Below are 20,288 nucleotides of genomic sequence, written 5' to 3'. Positions count from 1 at the left end.
AGTTGAAGAGTTGGGGCGTTGCAGAGTTATGCAGGGAGGGAGTTCCAGAGGGTGGGAGCTGCCACACTGAAAGCTCTGTCCCCAAAGGTCCGCAGTCTGGTTCGGGGAATGGAGAGCTGACCAGTGTCTCTGGATCGCAGGGACCGGAAGGATAGAGAAGTCAGGGCTTCCAGGTTGAAGTTATGGTGTTTGCAGTTTGGTTTATTCCCTAATAGGCCGTATGGTGAAGGCTGAGAAGTGGCTAGAAAACGATTCTCGTTCCCACCTCGGCGAATTACACAATTTTCACTCTGGGTGAAAGATATATTGGTGTAGATTTAGGAACAAAAAGTTCTCCATTGACAAAATAGCCCATTTTGCGCAATCATAATTTTAAAGTCTGGACTAGATCTTTCCTCGCAAACGGATATTTTGTCACCAGAGTTTTATTTGACGCAATTGGTGCTAGTTCGGTCACGTATCTTGCACTCGACCAATGGCAGCTCTCTTTGTTGCGAGGTCGTCGCAACAAAGAGAGCTGCTATTGGTCGATCCGGTGTCAACAAAGAAATTGCATCCCCACTCTAACGTTACGGACTAAAATTGACAGAAAAGCACCTTCTAAAGTTATCAAAAAGGTTTCTAAACAATGTTATATGCATCTCACGTCCGTTCAGAAAGAACGTGTACAAGATTTTACACAGACACGGTGGGATAGATATAGAAACTGCGTCGAACGGTGGCCTAACCTACCAGGCCAGAATCATACCATTGTGGACACATACAAAACATTGTTTAGAGATCGATTTGTGTCATAAATGTCATGATATCTGTATGTCGTGTATGTCATAAATGTCATGATGAATTGAAAATGGGGGACCCTGATGTAAACAAGACGGAAGTCCTTCTCTGGTCTGCATCCCCTTAACAATTGTGTGTATTGAGCCGTTCTGTATTATACCCAGTGGCGGACTCAGGCTGTTTGAAGGGCAGGGGCGAAAAGAAAAAAAGGGCACCTACTGCACAACATGGGACCCCATCATTGAGAAAAAAGCTATGATGCGTCATGTATGGTGAAATAGTCTTCATCCTTGATTAAGATTAACATTAGAATAACATAGACAATCCAGATTAATAGTATAACCACACCTCTATGATAAAAACACAGGGAACAATACACCTTTAAAATGTTTATTTCACCTCATTGTCATGGTGTTTGAAAAGTAGATTATCATGGTGTTTGAAGGCCTGCCCTAAACCATTGCTGCAGTGATACATTTCTCAATGCTAAATATATCAGTGAGGAATATAACTATTTGGGAAAGAGCATTTTAATATGGTCTGGGTTGAAAATAGTAAACCTATTCTTTAAAAGCTATTTACAACATATATTTGACAGGATATAAAACAGTTTAACAGTTGAAGTTAATGTGCCGTTGAGCTTCTTCCTTTCTCTCCTTCTCTCCTCCCCTTCTCTCCGCCTGTACTCCCCTTCTCTCCTCCTGTCCTCTCCTTCTCTCCTCATGTCCTCTCCTCTCCTTCTCTCATCATGTCCTCTCCTTCTCTCCTATATCTCTATCTCTCCCTCCCCCCCTCTCTATCTTCCCCATTCTCTCCATTAAACGTAATATATTGTACCTGGATACTGGCTGGATCAGTGGGATATTTTAATGGCAACAGGAGAGCATTCAAGTTATTTGTTGTTTTAATAATTTCTCTCCCTATCATCATTTTCATCCTCGCTTTCTTTAGCATCTCCATGACCGTCGTCTTCATCATTTCTCTCCATAGCATCATCTGCATTCTCTCTTTCCTCAACTTCTTCATCATTTCTCTCCATAGAATCATCTGCATTTTCTCTTTTCTCCACTTCTTCACCATCTCTCTTCCTGATATCATCATTTCCCTCTTGAATATCTCCATCTTCATTGTCTGTACTGTCTTTATCTAAGGTGGAGCAAATAATATTTGTTTTATAATAGTAATATAATTGTACTGTATATAATATTCGTACTGTAGCCTACAATGTTATAATTGTATTATAAAATAATATGTCATATAGCACTACCACTAGCCCTCTTGCCTTGATTGGAATAAAAAGGGTCTATGGTTGGTAAATTTAAATGTTTAAGACAGAATTTTCTGTCCAAAATAAGCATTATTGACCATGTTAGCACAAGATGCTCAGTTATAATCCAAACTATGGCTCTGTGAGACAAGCTTGTACACATAGCTAGTAGTGAGGACTTACAAATACATACCTGTATCCTTATCTCCTCCCTTACTATTGGACTACATTTTTCAAAGAAAAGCTGCTTCTCGTAGCATTTTCAGCTACTTTTTAATATTCGTCCGATTTCTTTCTTTCTCTCCTTGGCATTCTGTAATCATAGAATATACCGTAATTACTCTAATAGTGACCGGTATTCAATTACAAACCGGGTCTCTATTAATGGCCGGGTGCGCTCTTGAGCTAAGCAATTATAAGCCAACCTCCTAATACAAGCCGGGTTACTAATATACTGAGCTGCATACTGAGCTGCTAAGGTAAAGTTACCGGTACTTGATTTCACTTTGAAAACGTTGAAATGACCAGTGACCACCTGTAATTGCACTGTTTACTATTTCATACAGTACTTGGTTTCAATAAATTAACCCAGTACATTTTACTGGGTTCAAACTGACACAAAATGTTGATTTATTCATTATGATCTGTTTGAAAATTAGAAATATAGGCCTCTCTCTTATACATGCCTCCCCCTAATAAAAGCCTGGTACCCGCTACAGTTTAAGTAAATACAAGCCCGGGTCACTATTAGAGGAATTACGGTAGGCCAATGCTAAACCCACATTTAAGTTTACTACCACTCTTAAGTTAGCTTTAAAAAGCAATTCACACTGAACTTTAAAGTGCTATGGGTATATCTTGTGCAAATGATCCTAAAATAATTTGTACACTTTATTTCTAAATTGAGAACACAGGTTAGCATAGAATCAGCTAAGCAAGGTACCTGTTTAGTTAGCTAGCTACAGTAGTAATACATACTAGCCTACAGTAGCCTAGGCTAAAACATACTGCCATCAATAAAAGCACTTGCAGTGTACATACATTAGTATACTATTTAGTATTTAGTAATGCATAATTGGTCAAACAAACTCAATCTTTGCAACTTCAAAGAAAGCTTGCTGTATTACCTACCTCACACACAGCAGTAGGATGCAGGGTTACAGCTCAGACTGCATTAAGCCCTCTGGCATCTGACCATTCAAGAGGGGATGTGTCTAAAACTGAAAACTTAAATGGATGGAATATTGTAGTGACAGGGCTGCTCAGAGTTGTGCCTCAAGTTCCCAGCATGCTTGGACTTTGTGCCTCAGTTAAACTAATTTACTCTAACCTAACCTAAAGGATACATTGGGGGGGAAATAGGGACAGTGCAGATCGAGAAACATCTAGATCTGCACTGTTAGCTAGATATTAGCCCATCGGTTCCTTGCAAAAACTCAGAAAATATTTGCTAATGGCCATATAATGTCTTTAGAATATAAGCAGGGTTTAACTACCGGTATTTTGCAACACCCCCAGACTGTCTTCATCATGGCACGCACTTTGGGAAAGCCTGCCCTAGTAAGCTGCATCACATTTTATCCACTAACAGAGCAGTCATTAAGACACGTTATTTCATTTTCTTGCTATGTTTTCACCACTCAATAGGGCACTTTAGTATGACGTTTTTCAACCGTGGGGGCACAACATGGTCAAGTTTAGACCATTGGAGGGGCACCAATAGGGCACATCCTCTAATTGTTGCCACTCAAAAGGGCATTTTAGCGTGATGTTTTCAACTGTGGGGCACATGGTAAAGTTTAACCATTGGAGGGGCACCAATGGGCACGTCCTCATTTTCGCCACTCAAAGGGGCATTTTAGTGCGATGTTTTCAACTGTGGGGGCACATGGTCACGTTTAACCATTAGAGGGGCACCAATAGGGCACGTCCTCCAATTCTTTTCACTCAAAAAGGCACTTTTGCCTGACATTATTTAACCGTCAGGGCACATGGTCAAGTTTAGACCATTGTAGGGGCACCAATGAGCATGTCCTCTCATTTTCGCCACTCAAAAGGGCATTTTAGCGTGATGTTTTCAACTGTGGGGCACATGGTAAAGTTTAGACCATTGGAAGAGCACCAATAGGGCACACCCTCTCATTTTTCGCCACTCAAAAGGGCACTTTAGCGCGCGTTTTTCAACCGTGGGGGCACCAGGGGGGGGGGGGCACCAGTGATTGTACCCATTCTGCAATCTGTTAATAAAGTTTTCAATCAAGATAAGATATTCCTTTATTGGTCCCATTGGGGAAATTCAGGCATCATAGCAGCATGGGGGAGGGGAGGTACAGGTAGTAAAAACAAGCAGTGTAAACAATATAACAAGTCAATATAATTAACTAACTGAAATATGCAGTATTCACATAAGGTGTATGCATGCATACGGTAGTGTTATTGTCCTTTTTAGGTTCCTAGTAGTTGTAGTTGGATGTCTGGCAGCAGTCCCTGCCCACTGTTGTGGAGCCTGATGGCCGCTGGTATGAAGGACTGACCGGAGGTTATTCGTCACATACATACACAACTAACACAAGTTTAAAGTTTCAAGTTTGTTTATTATTTATCACAATAAAATACAGGTACTTTACGATGAAATGCTTGTTTCTGTATGAGCCCCTGAGAGTGTGCTTCATACGTAAAAGAAAGTAAGTAAGTAAAGAGGAATATACAATATACAATACAGAGTAAAATGAGTAAACAGTGAGGTGTGTGGAGAGATCAGTGTCAAACTGATCTCGACAAATACAAACAAATCACACTACTACTGTATAATCCTAATCCCCTCGCCCTATACATCCCAATCCAGTCCACACTCTCATCCACCACCACACTTCCCAGGCAAGACTGATGTTAATCATCCTCACCACTATCATCTGCGTCATCATCCCATGTAGCCCTATCTTCGGTTTCCTTAGAAACATTTGCACGTTTTGGCATTGACAAAGATCTGTACATGGCAGTTTTGCAGACACACATGAACATCTCCCTGTCTCAAATTGTCCTTGTTTGCAACCTTAGTGGACTACCTGCAACACACTATCAGAGGCCGGATTTGTAGTCATCCGTCATAGTCACTGTTAACTCCCCATCCTCGACATGCCACCCATTGCCAACAGGTAAAGGGGCACACATTATAGATTTCAATGAATGTCTCATTATAGCTGCTTGGTAATTTGCCCTTTTGCAGCGTTGGTACAATGTGCCACTTGTCTGGGGCATAGAGAGTTCTGGCAAAGCCAATGCCATGCAGAATGCTTTATATCTGGCATCATTCACATTCTCAGCTGATGGCTGGCCATACAGGTGGCACACATATTTTCTAAGACCATCAAAGGTAGACTGGTCTAGGGTAATTCACCTTTCCCCCTCCTCCCACACTGTGCAACATCCTGATGTACAATATCCACAGTGCAATACCCACCCACTACCGTCTGACACTGTGATTGTTATTTGTGTATTGCTATTCTTTATATTGTTGTTATTTTGTATATTGTACATGACTAACATTGTCTTATTGTATAGCATTTAATGTTTCTGTATAGGATTTTATGTTTCTCTTTTATTACTTGTGATTTTATTACTGCACCTTAGGTTTGAGTCCCAAATCTCGTTGTATGCAAATATAATGACAATAAAGTACAATCTAATCTAATCAGGGTCCCCCATTTTCAATTCATCATGACATTTATGACATACACGACATACAGAGATCATGACATTTATGACACAAATCGATCTCTAAACAAAGTTTGTATGTCTCCACGATGGTATGATTCTGGCCTGGTAGGTTAAGCCACCGTTCGACGCAGTTTCTATATCTATCCCACCGTGTCTGTGTAAAATCTTGTACACGTTCTTTCTGAACGGACGTGAGATGCATATAACATTGTTTAGAAACCTTTTTGCAAACTTTAGAAGGTGCTTTTCTGTCCATTTTAGTCCGTAACGTTAGAGTGTGGATGCAATTTCTTTGTTGACACTGGATCGACCAATAGCAACTCTCTTTGTTGCGACGACCTCGCAACAAAGAGAGCTGCTATTGGTCGAGCGCAAGATACGTGACCGAACTAGCACCAATTGCGTCAAATAAAACTCTGTGGTGACAAAATATCCGTTCGCGAGGAAAGATCTAGTCCCGACTTTAAAATTATGATTGTGCAAAATGGGCTATTTTGTCAATGGAGAACTTTTTGTTCCTAAATCTACACCAATATATTTTTCACCCAGAGTGAAAATTGTGTAATTCGCCGAGGTGGGAACGGGATGAAACGATACAGCCTTCACCATACGGCCTATAAGTTGATGTGGCCATTATCAGTATGTAAAGTGGAAAAGCTTGAGAAATTTATTGAAATAGTTCCTCAAAGATGGCACCAAAAATGCAATATACTGTACTACTGAAAATGGCCACATCCCTACACAATTTGCCCTCGAGTTTGAATGCATTCCTCCTCTGAAAACGTAAAACAGACTGATGTGGTTCTTCGTCTGAGGTACTCAAATAAAAATATCTGTATAATTTGTAGGAAAAAAACACCATTTTGGAGGGGAGGGGAGCTTTAAGAATACTAGCCAACTCCTTTGATGTTGAGCTCACATTGCATCCGCTCTACATGACCCCTCGCTGACCTGTTAATGAGCTTGTCCGTGTCAAAGGGTGACTGGGGTCAGAGGTCGCTGTATCTTCTGTGTAGGCTCAGCTGGTACCTCTCTCTCCTGGTGCAAAGGGCTCCGTTCTAATTCAGACGGTGGAGAAGCTGGTGGTACCGTGATTTATTGACTGCGGGCTGAACTCGGCTCAGGGGAGGCAGATGTTTGTCAGTGAGATGGATGACGCCGACCGCCTGCTTTGTACTCAATTGTTCACACTTTATGATAAATAAAGGTCATGATAACTACAGCACAGTGCAGCCACTGGTCCTCTGATCGTGTTAGGATGTTAAGTGATAAAACAAGCGTAACACACATTATCTGATGACAATATTGCCTTGTCCCCGTCTGGCCCGTGTCTCTGTTCTCACCTGGGAGCAAGGATCATACAGCTCGAGATTCAGCTGCCTCCCTTCGATAGAGAGACGCTTCCTGTATATGCATCTGCATGGAGAGAGAGAGAGAGCAGGGGGGGGGGGGTGAGAGAGGATGCAGAAAGATAAGATATTCCTTTATTGATCCCCTTGGGGAAATCATATGACATCATAGCAGATAGGGCTGGGCGATATATCGAGTATACTCGATGTATTGCGGCTTGTTCTACATGAGATGTAGTAAATTACTATATCGTGAACATCGAGTATATGTTGTCACGTTGCGGCTGAGATGAGACTTTAGCTTTAGCGCAGAGCTGTCCTCTCATATCATTATAGACACAGAGCAGCGCGGATCTTAAATGACATGCAATTGTAATTTCATTAGACACAGACTAGCGCGGCCCTTTTAATGACATGCAATTTAATTGACGTGAGCAATGGGCTAACGTTAGCTGCTAACCAAGTTATCCACGATGACTATGCTAAGCTAACTAGCGTTAGCTGCTAACCCTGGAAACGCTCAAAGCGGACTCCACAACACTAGCTCCATTCGTGAGGAAAGGGGGTGTGGTAATATTGATGAGGCTTGACAACAGAAGTTTAAACATAACTTCATATTTATTGGTTATTCGTTTCTTTATATCATCCAGTTTCCATCTCAGTGTGTTAAAACTCTTCCTGTTTACATTCGAGTGTGACATCATCACCTACGGCAGCTTAGACGATCTAAACGCAAACCTAGAACAAAACTGAGTTTTTCTCTCTCTCGCTCTCTCTCTGTCTCTGTCTCTCTTTCTTTTTCTCTCTCTCTCTCTCTCTCTCTCTCTCTCTCTCTCTCTCTCTCTCTCTCTCTCTCTCTCTCTCTCTCTCTCTCTCTCTCTCTCTCTATTCAATGATTTAAAGTAGCCAAACGTTACAGTATACATACTAACTGGATAGTTGATGATATTAACATTTAATTGCATTATCTGAAATATTCTAAAATCATTAAGTCTGCTATAAGCCATTATCCCTTTGTGTGTGATTATTATTTTCTCACAGTAGTGTATATATATATATATATATATATATATATATATATATATATATATATATATATATATATATTAGAGGTGGGCATAGATTAATTTTTTTAATCTAGATTAATCTATCTGCAATCCTGGATTTAATCTAGATTAATCTAGATTAAACCTGCCGAAGGCATTCAAAATATGTGTGTTATATCCAAATAATGACCAGAAGTAAGTCCTTACTTTTTCTTCCCTCCTTATGTTTCTCAGGCCAGGTGGCCCATTACACCATGAGCCCATCTCCCGTTTCCAAAATGCATTACAGACTGTTTGAAAAAGAAAGAATCATTTCAAACTTGAACTATGTGACATGGCTTGAATCAACTGCTCCAGTGGAGTTGCTCAGTGGCCAATGGTGTCAACTGTGGTTGTACTGGGCAGCTCCCAGGTGTGAATGGAACTGTGTGAATGTGAAGCAGGGCGTTCCTGAAAAAGAGCATCTGTGCTCAGCGAACCTACCCTGGGTAAATAAAGGTAAAAAAAAAAGAAAATGTAAAATTTTTTTTTTTTTTTTTTAGATTAATGCGTTAATTATATTATCGCACGATACTAGTATAGCATATATATATATACACACATGTGTGTGTGTTTGGCTAAAGTGGATAGAAAACACAGTACTGTGCAAAAGTCTTTTATATAAATTGTCTTGGATGTAAATTTTTTTTTTATTAGTGTGTCAGTAGACTACTCTTAGTACATTTTAATTTAATTATTTTTTAAAGCATCTTCATGGTTTAATAATGAAAACATATGTTGCAGGGACTTATTATAATCATCATATTGGCGTGACTGTATGCATCAAAGGGTTAAATCAAGCATTTTTAAGTGCTTTAGAGGAAATGTCAAAATATCGCGATATATCGTGATATGGCCAAAAAATAGCGCGATATTATTTAGAGGCCGTATCGCCCAGCCCTAATAGCAGATCTGAATATAAATATAATATAACAATCTGTATAGTCAAAGCCGTGCCTCCAAAAGGAGTTAACGGAGTGTAGGGGACCTTTAAATCACATTAATGATAAAATGAGGCGTTACCTGATGATGAGGCTCTCATGAATCGCCTCGTTAGGAATCGAACGATGAGCGCTGCAATTAAAATAGAGCGATGGTCGGGTGAATGGGAAACGGTTATGTCTTTCAAGTTAAGTCACACAAAAAAGCTACTTCTTTGTCTGTCCTACCTGATTTCCCAACTCCTTCACTTCCAAGAACCGCAAGTTTTTATCAGAATCAGAAAGGTCAAATGGAATATAAACTAAATTAATCATTCATATTTGCGGCAGTCTCTCTGGTTCCCAAAAATAATCAACGTAGGCTCGCCTACTTACCGGTCGAGAAACGTTGTTTCGGTATTGAAAAAGAGGGATGTCAAGATGCCAGATACGCATTGTCTGCACCCCTCTGGTCTTCGCCGAAGCGGCACTGTGCTGCAGTCATGGAGAGTCCTGTGCACCTCTTACTGGGAGAGTAGAGCCTCTTACTGGGAGAGTAGAGCCTCTTACTGGGAGAGTATAGCCTCTTACTGGGAGAGTAGAGCCTCTTACTGGGAGAGTATAGCCTCTTACTGGGAGAGTATACTGGGAGAGTATAGCCTCTTACTGGGAGAGTAGAGCCTCTTACTGGGAGAGTAGAGCATCTTACTGGGAGAGTATAGCCTCTTACTGGGAGAGTATACTGGGAGAGTATAGCCTCTTACTGGGAGAGTAGAGCCTCTTACTGGGAGAGTAGAGCCTCTTACTGGGAGAGTTTAGCCTCTTACTGGGAGAGTAGAGCATCTTACTGGGAGAGTATAGCCTCTTACTGGGAGAGTATAGCCTCTTACTCAGAGAGTAGAGTTCCTCTTACTGGGAGAGTATAGCCTCTTACTGGGAGAGTGGGAGAGTATAGCCTCTTACTGGGAGAGTAGAGCCTCTTACTGGGAGAGTATAGCCTCTTACTGGGAGAGTATACTGGGAGAGTATAGCCTCTTACTGGGAGAGTAGAGCCTCTTACTGGGAGAGTATAGCCTCTTACTGGGAGAGTATACTGGGAGAGTATAGCCTCTTACTGGGAGAGTATAGCCTCTTACTCGGAGAGTAGAGTTCCTCTTACTGGGAGAGTATAGCCTCTTACTGGGAGAGTGGGAGAGTATAGCCTCTTACTGGGAGAGTAGAGCCTCTTACTGGGAGAGTAGAGCCTCTTACTGGGAGAGTATATCCTCTTACTGGGAGAGTAGAGTTCCTCTTACTGGGAGAGTAGAGTCTCTCACTCGGAGAGTAGAGTCTCTTACTGGGAGAGTAGAGCCTCTTACTGGGAGAGTATAGCCTCTTACTGGGAGAGTAGAGTTCCTCTTACTGGGAGAGTAGAGTCTCTCACTCGGAGAGTAGAGCCTCTTACTGGGAGAGTAGAGCCTCTTACTGGGAGAGTATAGCCTCTTACTGGGAGAGTAGAGTTCCTCTTACTGGGAGAGTATAGCCTCTTACTGGGAGAGTAGAGTTCCTCTTACTGGGAGAGTATAGCCTCTTACTGGGAGAGTAGAGTTCCTCTTACTGGGAGAGTAGAGCCTCTTACTGGGAGAGTAGAGCCTCTTACTGGGAGAGTAGAGCCTCTTACTGGGAGAGTATAGCCTCTTACTGGGAGAGTAGAGTCTCTCACTCGGAGAGTAGAGCCTCTTACTGGGAGAGTAGAGCCTCTTACTGGGAGAGTATAGCCTCTTACTGGGAGAGTAGAGTTCCTCTTACTGGGAGAGTATAGCCTCTTACTGGGAGAGTAGAGTTCCTCTTACTGGGAGAGTAGAGTTCCTCTTACTGGGAGAGTAGAGTCTCTTACTGGGAGAGTAGAGTCTCTTACTGGGAGAGTAGAGTTCCTCTTACTGGGAGAGTAGAGTCTCTCACTCGGAGAGTAGAGTTCCTCTTACTGGGAGAGTAGAGCCTCTTACTGGGAGAGTAGAGCCTCTTACTGGGAGAGTAGAGTTCCTCTTACTGGGAGAGTAGAGTCTCTTACTGGGAGAGTAGAGTCTCTTACTGGGAGAGTAGAGTATCTTACTGGGAGAGTAGAGTCTCTTACTGGGAGAGCAGAGCCTCTTACTGGGAGAGTAGAGTCTCTTACTGGGAGAGTAGAGTCTCTTACTGGGAGAGTAGAGCCTCTTACTGGGAGAGTAGAGCCTCTTACTCGGAGAGTAGAGTTCCTCTTACTGGGAGAGTAGAGCCTCTTACTCGGAGAGTAGAGTTCCTCTTACTGGGAGAGTAGAGTTCCTCTTACTGGGAGAGTAGAGTCTCTTACTGGGAGAGTAGAGTATCTTACTGGGAGAATAGAGCCTCTTACTGGGAGAGTATAGTTCCGCTTACTGGGAGAGTAGAGTCTCTTACTGGGAGAGTAGAGTTCCTCTTACTGGGAGAGTAGAGCCTCATACTGGGAGAGTAGAGTCTCTTACTGGGAGAGTAGAGTATCTTACTGGGAGAGTAGAGTTCTCTTACTGGGAGAGTAGAGTTCTCTTACTGGGAGAGTAGATCCTCTTACTGGGAGAGTAGAGCCTCTTACTGGGAGAGTATAGTCTCTTACTGGGAGAGTATAGTTCCGCTTACTGGGAGAGTAGAGTCTCTTACTGGGAGAGTAGAGTTCCGCTTACTGGGAGAGTAGAGTCTCTTACTGGGAGAGTAGAGTCTCTTACTGGGAGAGTAGAGTTCTCTTACTGGGAGAGTAGATCCTCTTACTGGGAGAGTAGAGCCTCTTACTGGGAGAGTAGAGTCTCTTACTGGGAGAGTAGAGTTCTCTTACTGGGAGAGTAGATCCTCTTACTGGGAGAGTAGAGCCTCTTACTGGGAGAGTAGAGTCTCTTACTGGGAGAGTATAGTTCCGCTTACTGGGAGAGTAGAGTCTCTTACTGGGAGAGTAGAGTTCCTCTTACTGGGAGAGTAGAGCCTCTTACTGGGAGAGTAGAGCCTCTTACTGGGAGAATAGAGCCTCTTACTGGGAGAGTATAGTTCCTCTTACTGGGAGAGTAGAGTCTCTTACTGGGAGAGTAGAGTCTCTTACTGGGAGAGTAGAGTTCTCTTACTGGGAGAGTAGATCCTCTTACTGGGAGAGCAGAGCCTCTTACTGGGAGAGTAGAGTCTCTTACTGGGAGAGTAGAGCATCTTACTGGGAGAGTAGAGTCTCTTACTGGGAGAGTAGAGTCTCTTACTGGGAGAGTAGAGTTCTCTTACTGGGAGAGTAGATCCTCTTACTGGGAGAGCAGAGCCTCTTACTGGGAGAGTAGAGTCTCTTACTGGGAGAGTAGTGCCTCTTACTGGGAGAGTATAGCCTCTTACTGGGAGAGTCTCTTACTGGGAGAGTAGAGCCTCTTACTGGGAGAGTAGAGCCTCTTACTGGGAGAGTAGAGCCTCTTACTGGGAGAGTATAGCCTCTTACTGGGAGAGTAGCGCCTCTTACTGGGAGAGTAGCGCCTCTTACTGGGAGAGTAGAGCCTCTTACTGGGAGAGTAGAGTTCCTCTTACTGGGAGAGTAGAGCCTCTTACTGGGAGAGTATAGCCTCTTACTGGGAGAGTAGCGCCTCTTACTGGGAGAGTAGCGCCTCTTACTGGGAGAGTAGAGCCTCTTACTGGGAGAGTAGAGCCTCTTACTGGGAGAGTATAGCCTCTTACTGGGAGAGTAGAGTTCCTCTTACTGGGAGAGTATAGCCTCTTACTGGGAGAGTATAGCCTCTTACTGGGAGAGTAGAGCCTCTTACTGGGAGAGTAGAGCCTCTTACTGGGAGAGTATAGCCTCTTACTGGGAGAGTAGAGTTCCTCTTACTGGGAGAGCAGAGTTCTGTGCACCTCTTACTGGGCCTCTTACTTCTTGACTAGACTTGACAGACATCATGAAGGTTCATTAGGTAGCCAAATAGATTCAAAGCTTTGCCAAAATGTGGCTCCTGTATTAAATTGATTGAATTGAAAAATTAATAGATTGTAGATGAAAACATACCAATGGCTAAGCCCACGTGTTGACAAAGAAGGCCAGTTCACTTTGGAGTACAATGTACAGAGATGAGTGAGCGCTCTACAATTTGTAATGAAACCTATAGTTCCAAGCATATGAAGACAATTCAAGAGATTCCAAGATCTCCTTGATAAGAGTAATCCCTAGTTCTACCAATAGATGGCGGTAGAGTTTTATTAATCTGCTGCAGCAGAGGGCTGAGGAAATGACTTGTAGAAAGAGTTGTAGAAAAGGATATGTTGTTCTTAGTATTGTTCAATGTATTATGTACTGTACCTTAGATACTATGTATGTGTATATATGTGCTTCATTACATGTATATATACATTCATTCCAATTATTCGCCTGTTCTATTCTTCATCCATCTATCATCCATTGCAACACTATATTATCACCGACATCCTGTTGGGGGATCCCCTTTGAACAGCCCATCTGAGGTTTCTCTCCTCCACGCCGCCTGTGGTGCTCCCCCCCCCCCCCCTCCCCTATTGCTAGGTTTTTAGTGAGTCTTTCCTTATCTTCATTGGGGGGAAAGTCTGGGAGTGTCGCATATTTGGATTTTATGGTGGTGGTTCTTTGTTTTTGATCTATTGTGATTGTAAGAAGACTTGTACAGCCCTATACAGGGCTATAATATGTGATCTCAGGCTATACAAATACATTTGATTTGATTTCAGATTCAGAGTTTAATTTGCCACATGAATACAATCATACAGTTTTCATTAAAATCATAAATAACGTTCTACCTATTCCTAAGCTAAGTATTACTTGATGGTCGGCGTACAACCTAATTTACACAAAATAATAATTCATACCATATACAAAGAAACAAACAATCCACAAATTAAACAAGAAAAAGAAATTTATAATAATAAACAAAAAAAGCAAATATCTCACTATTCAGATTCACATTTGAATTTCATACTGACTAAATATTCTTTTTTATAATTCTTTTTGAATTGACAAACAATTTGATGTTGGCATGTGTGTGTTTTTAAGTAATGGCGAGGAAGATGACCTGCGATGACCCTTGTTAACCACGTGCGTGTCCCCTGCCCTCTCAGATCTTGGCGTCCATCGAGCTGCTGGCTCGCTCTTTACCCAAAATCCACCGCAGCGCCTCGGAGCCGTCGTTGAACCGGGCCGGCTTCCAGACGGAGGACTTCAGCCTGTACGCCTGCGCCTCCCCCAAGACCCCTATCCAGGCCGGCGGATATGGTGAGCGCACCGTTAAAGACACACCCAATAATACACATGGACACACTCGGACAACACGGAGACTAGGGATGCACCGATCCGACTTTTTCAGTCCCGATACCTGGCTTTGTGTATCTGCCGATACCGAGTACCGATCCGATACCCATTGTTCAATTAATAAACTGTATGCCTCACTGTGTGGAAGAGACTGGGATAATTATTTTGTGCAAGGAAACATCAGGCTTGACTTAAAACATTACTTTCCTAACTTGGTGAAACAAAATGTAACAAATGAACACATAGATATAAATGTACTGAATTTTTATTTCTTATTGTATTTATTATATAATTATAAAACACTTTTAAAATCCGATAATTTTTTTTACCGATACCCGATCCACCTATTTTAGTCATATCCGATATCCCATATCAATATCGGATCGGTGCATCCCTAACAAAGACACACCCAAATACACACGGACACACTCGGACAACACAGAGACACACCCAAATACACACTCTGACAACACAGAGACACACCCAAATACACACTCGGACAACACAGACACACTCAAATACACACTCGGACAACACAGAGACAAACCAAAATACACACGGACAACACAGAGACACACCCAAATACACACTCGGACAACACAGAGACACACCCAAATACACACTCGGACAACACAGAGACACACCCAAATACACACGGACAACACAGAGACACACCCAAATACACACTCGGACAACACAGAGACACACCCAAATACACACTTGGACAACACAGAGACACACCCAAATACACACTCGGACAACACAGAGACACACCCAAATACACACCCAAATACACACTCGGACAACACAGAGACACACTCAAATACACACTCGGACAACACAGAGACACACCAAAATACACACTCGGACAACACATGGACACACTCGGAATGTAGTTTTACACATACATGGAATTTGATTTGGTGCGACATTAACAGACAGACAATTAGGGTAGAATAAAATTAAAAACATAGAATAAGATAAAATGGAATATAAACTAAATTATAATAGAAGTATAATATCTCTCTCTCTTTCTCTTTCTCTTTTACCTCGCAGGGGAGTTTTCAGCGTTTAAGTAAGTGCTGCAGAGTCCACCCTGTCCATCCCTCGTCACTCTCAAAGTCTTTCTTCCTACGGTGGATTCATTCATTACTGACACACACAAACACACACAAAAACAAAAAAAACACAAACAAAACAAATCGTCTCAAAGAATGTGCTGTTTTCTTACTCTCTTCAACCTGAAGATCACAGCCTCAGCGGTGTTTTTTTCTCGACGTGAAAGCCCTCCGACGGGTAACCCGCCAGGCCGACAACAAACAAATTGGATTAAAAAGAAAAGCAGTAACTTGAATGACACACTGGGGGGGGGGGGGGGAGAAAGAAACTAAACCAAGGCAAGACACAAAGATTTCCAAACCAAAACCGAGTTTTGAGTACACCTAGGAGGAGACGGAGAACTCCCGTGAGACGGAATCCGCGCAGCCACGTACTGCCCGTGTCCTACGCGGGTCGGAACCGAGGGGACGTAGTGAAGGGAACGGATGAGAGGAACGGGTGGGAGAGAAAGAGGGGGAGAGAGGGAGAGAGATACGGAGGTCAAAATGGCGGGAGGGGTTTCCGAGGGGTTCGGGGGCCAGGCAGGGCAGCAAGCGCCTCGCCATTTGCCCTCCCCACCGCGCAGAGGGTCGGTCGGTCGGTCGGTCAGTCGGTCGGTCCGACGGCCACTAGAACCGCACTTTGACCGATGGCAAGAGAGGGGGGCTGTGGGGGAGGTGGGGGGGAGGAGGAGGAGGTGGCCTCTCTCTCCCTCTGCTGCTCGTTGGTCACATGCCGATGGGAGCCCGGGCGTATACGAGCCAGGCCCTGAGATGAGGTCACAAAGGGGTTATAACCCCTTATGGAAAATGACTTGAAAGATAATTTTTTTCATTCATGATTTTATCTAGCGGGGTATGCTGGTGTTTTGAAGCTTGTATGGTTTTTCTTTCATTTGGCGAGGTGTCTGTCTTTGTGATCACTGAGGATCACTCCTTCCTTGTGAACTGCAGGGCCGCATATTAATTCTCTCGCCTCAAGCAGAACAGGACTGAAAGGTTGGGGAGTTATTTATTTTCTTAATTTTTTTGGGCCCTTAGCTCTTTTTTCATTTGAGTGAATGAGCTCCAGGCTCCTCCAGCGCTGTATCTTGCCTTCTCTTCTGCCTCGGCCAAAATCCTCACTTGGGGATTAAACAACCATGTTGTATTTCAGTTCTTTTTAATTTTTTAATTTTGAACGACACACTTTTCTTTCTTTTTTGTAAAGAGCGTTCAGTTTCAGAGCAGGGCAGGCCCCCCCGCCGCCTGTGGGGCTTTTAAAGAGGAAGGTTTATCCCTGCCCTAACGCAGGTCCTCCTATTATTCGGGAGGGAAAAATGCAAAGTGTGTTTGTTTTTGTACATGAAGGCTACGGCAGGGTGGTCCCCTCGCCCCACTCACATTTCCAAGTCCCGGGCCATAGTGAAGCTTCTAGGAAAGTTGACGTTTTTAATCGCAGCTGCTACTCCGGGGTTTACATTGCATCGTGCCGTAAGTAGTGCTTACTTGTGGCTTCTCTAAGCTTTCGGTTGCGTTAACACGGTCATTACACAGCGCCGTTGCCGATATCACTGCAACAGAGCTTTTCCCTGGTTGATTTTATCTTTTCTTTTTGTGGCCACAAACCCCCAACCTCAGATCGTCTTGGTGATACCAAGTGCATATTGTCTCATCTGTATTCGTTTTCCTCTCGTCATTGTGGCTTTAATATTGCACTCGGCTTCACACACAGAAATTATTCGTCGCAACCCACTTTAAAAAAAGACTGCGACCTACCTGCAAAAAAAAAAAAAAATAAAAATACTCACAATCTTCTAGAGAATGATGTACGGCTTGACGGTTTGAAAATGTCCCTTCAAGTCACACTTTTCCTTTGTATACACATGCACCTGTACTTTCTTTCATTCCAATGTGTGTCTTGAGGTTCTAGGTATTCTTTTTTCTTTCTTCTTTGTCGTCATCGTCGTTTGCCTTTTTCTGTTGACAGGCAGGCCTGCGGATATTGACTTATTTATGTGAATTCTTAGTTTTATTGACATGTTTTTTTCTTTCAAAAACGCTTTATTTTAAGCTATCAAGCCTTTTTTGTTGCTTGTTGTTTGGTCTTTCGTGACTCGTGTACTTGCACTTTGTAGAGATGGAGCGAATGAGCGACTTGCCTTTTTTTTATCGAAGAATCAACTTGCGTCACGACCGGCATCGAGTTGACGACCGCTCCCCCCCCCCCCCCCCCCCCCCCCAAAAAAACTCTATTTCCAATCGCATGACTCATCTGCAAGAGCTGAACTGTGAATCCCGCTGGGTAGGCCGAAGTGTAGAACCAAGGAAAATACAAAAGAAGGAAGGGTTGTCACCATCGTTCTACGCTCTGCTTGGTGCCAGACTCTGGTGCCAGTTCTATTGAAGCCTAAAAATAGACAAGCTATCTGAGGAAATATACATCAAACAATACATCAAACATTAGCTAGTTAACAAGGCAAAAAAATCGCAGATGATTTTGGCATCGGATCCCGTTCAACTCAATGTCTGCCGAACTGAACGTTTCCACACGCCAAGGTGCGTTCACCCAGTGACGTAAATAATGACCCTTCCTTCTTTTATAGATTCCTTGTGTAGAACCAGGATACAGCATCCATCCAGTCCTCCTTTATAAAGCCACCAGGATACTTTTTTTGGGTTGTTTTTTTACTTTCAGAACTATATCATGAGTGGCAAAGGAAGAGAACGAAGCGCTACTGACTTGACACATCATGGTTGGAGTCACTTCAAGTTTAGATCCCTGACCACTGGTGGCGCACACGTTTGCTGTCAAATAAAATAAAGAAATTCTAAATGGTTATATATGAACCCTGCACAATGCTTCAACCAAGAGCTCAACAGATATATATATATTTAGATGTATGCATGTGTGTATGTATGTGTATACACACACATACGCACATATGCACATACACACACACACATATATATGTGTGTGTGAGTATGTGGATTTTTTAGGTCAACAACAGACTTACTGTTGTCACAACACTCTTCTACTTATACCATGACACAGGGGTGGAGGTATTTGATCGCTGCCTTGACACATTTGTTCTCTGAGGCTGAGAGAGAGAGAGAGAGACATGTAAATGTGTTTCTACCTTTCCCCACTGGGTCTCCAGTTTTACTGTTAAACAAACTTACACTACGGAACTGAGGAATTCAAACTAGTGTCTTTTAAGTGCTGTAATACATTTAATTTAGGAGATCCTTATTTCCTATATGAGAATGCTGTTACACAGGTTTAGTTATCTTTAAAAAAGAATATATATATAAATAAATGAAAAAAAGAATTGCTACAGAACTTGACAGGGACGTCCTTTGCTGACAGTTTCTTTCCTCATTGTTCTTCGCCCTCCACCACCCAACCACCCACCTCTTATCAGGCCTTCTGGGTTACTACTTCCTGTAAAACTTTTAAGTGTAAAACATTTATATCTTTTTGGTGCCACCCTACCCCACTCACCCTTTTTATTTTCCAACATTCAACACCCCCCCAGCCCCACTTTCCTCCTTGCCTGCACCTTAATAACCCACCTACCCCAGGATCCCCCTTCCAACTGAGAACTATCATTCGAAAAACCTTTTGGGAGATTCCTTTCACATGTAAATAACTGTACATAGGAGAATACTGTCCGTTTGCTAGGAGGCATGGAGACTACAAATGAAAAAAACGAGATATAAAATGTTTAAAAATGAAGAAACAAAGATTAAAAAGACATTTTGATAGGTGAACTTCTGAGAAAAACTGTTTGTGTAAAAAAAATTCAATATTTAAGGCTGTATTATATGGAGGAAGAGCTTAATGTATTTGTTGTGAATATGAGAAACTGATATATTAAAGAAGTGCATGAAAACTGTAGTTTTGGTTTATGTGTGGTTTATGTGTGGTTATTTGTTGCCTTACCGCAGGAACCAGTCAAACCATGTCCCCAGAGCCAAATAATTTTGTATTTATTGAAAATGTTTTGGCCCTGCAAAGGGATTTGAGTTAAAAATGATTGTATTTTAATAATTTGTCACATTGGCAATAATGTGATCCGCTCTGAATTTTGATCACCACGCCTCTATTTTGACCGTAACCTACAACTTTAAGACAAGTTATAAATCAGAGGTACTTGGAGATTCACAAGCATGATATTAATTGTCCAGGTAGGGAAATGAGGAGGAAATATCCTGCAGCTGAAAATAGCTGGGAAATAGGTTTAAAAACGGATCAACCATAACTTTTCAAAATGGTGTGAACGCTCAATGGTGGCCAGTGTTGGAAAGTAGTCAATTAATCAATCAATCAAATCCTTTATTTAACCAGATAAGCATCATTGAGATTAAAATCAATTTTTTTCGATCTGGCCAAGCAAGGCAGCAGAAAGTTTCAACATAAAAAAGAACATCACAATAAAATACAGATAAAACATTCACAGCAAGTTCCAATTTCAAGCAAGTTATCAAACACATTTACACAGTGTAGTGAAACATGCACCAACTAAACAAATCATTCTGCCAACAGTTTTAGTTTAGACTTTATTTGAACAGGGACAGCACACATTAATGAACATAAATGTAAATGTGTGAGACAGTGTTAGCCAAAGCAAATTTTTAGGGATGTCCGATATTATCGGCCTACCGATATTATCGGCCAATATTGGCATTAAAATGTAATATCGGAAATTATTATTTAACCTTTATTTACCCAGGCAAGCAAGTAAGAACAAATTGTTATTTTATTTATTGTGAAAAGTATGCATAATGTTGTGTTTTTTGGGGGGGA

General features: G+C 42.2%; 1 protein-coding gene across 2 annotated transcripts in view; it reads left to right on the top strand.

The window, feature by feature from the left end:
• braf (B-Raf proto-oncogene, serine/threonine kinase) overlaps positions 1-15,993 on the top strand; it is a 78,535-nt gene extending 62,542 nt beyond the window's left edge. For both annotated transcript variants that reach the window (XM_084330645.1, XM_084330646.1), the window contains 2 exons: positions 14,213-14,366; positions 15,459-15,993. In XM_084330645.1, the coding sequence (XP_084186771.1) occupies positions 14,213-14,366; positions 15,459-15,481 (177 nt within the window). In that variant the 3' untranslated portion in view covers positions 15,482-15,993. The remainder of the gene's footprint in view (positions 1-14,212; positions 14,367-15,458) is intronic.
• Positions 15,994-20,288: the final 4,295 nt, after the last annotated feature.

Source organism: Notolepis coatsorum (assembly GCF_963971535.1).
Source record: "Notolepis coatsorum genome assembly, chromosome: 15".
Lineage (NCBI taxonomy): Eukaryota > Metazoa > Chordata > Actinopteri > Aulopiformes > Paralepididae > Notolepis > Notolepis coatsorum.
The sequence above is the reverse complement of the archived record's forward strand: the minus strand, read 5'-3'. Positions and strand labels throughout refer to the sequence as shown.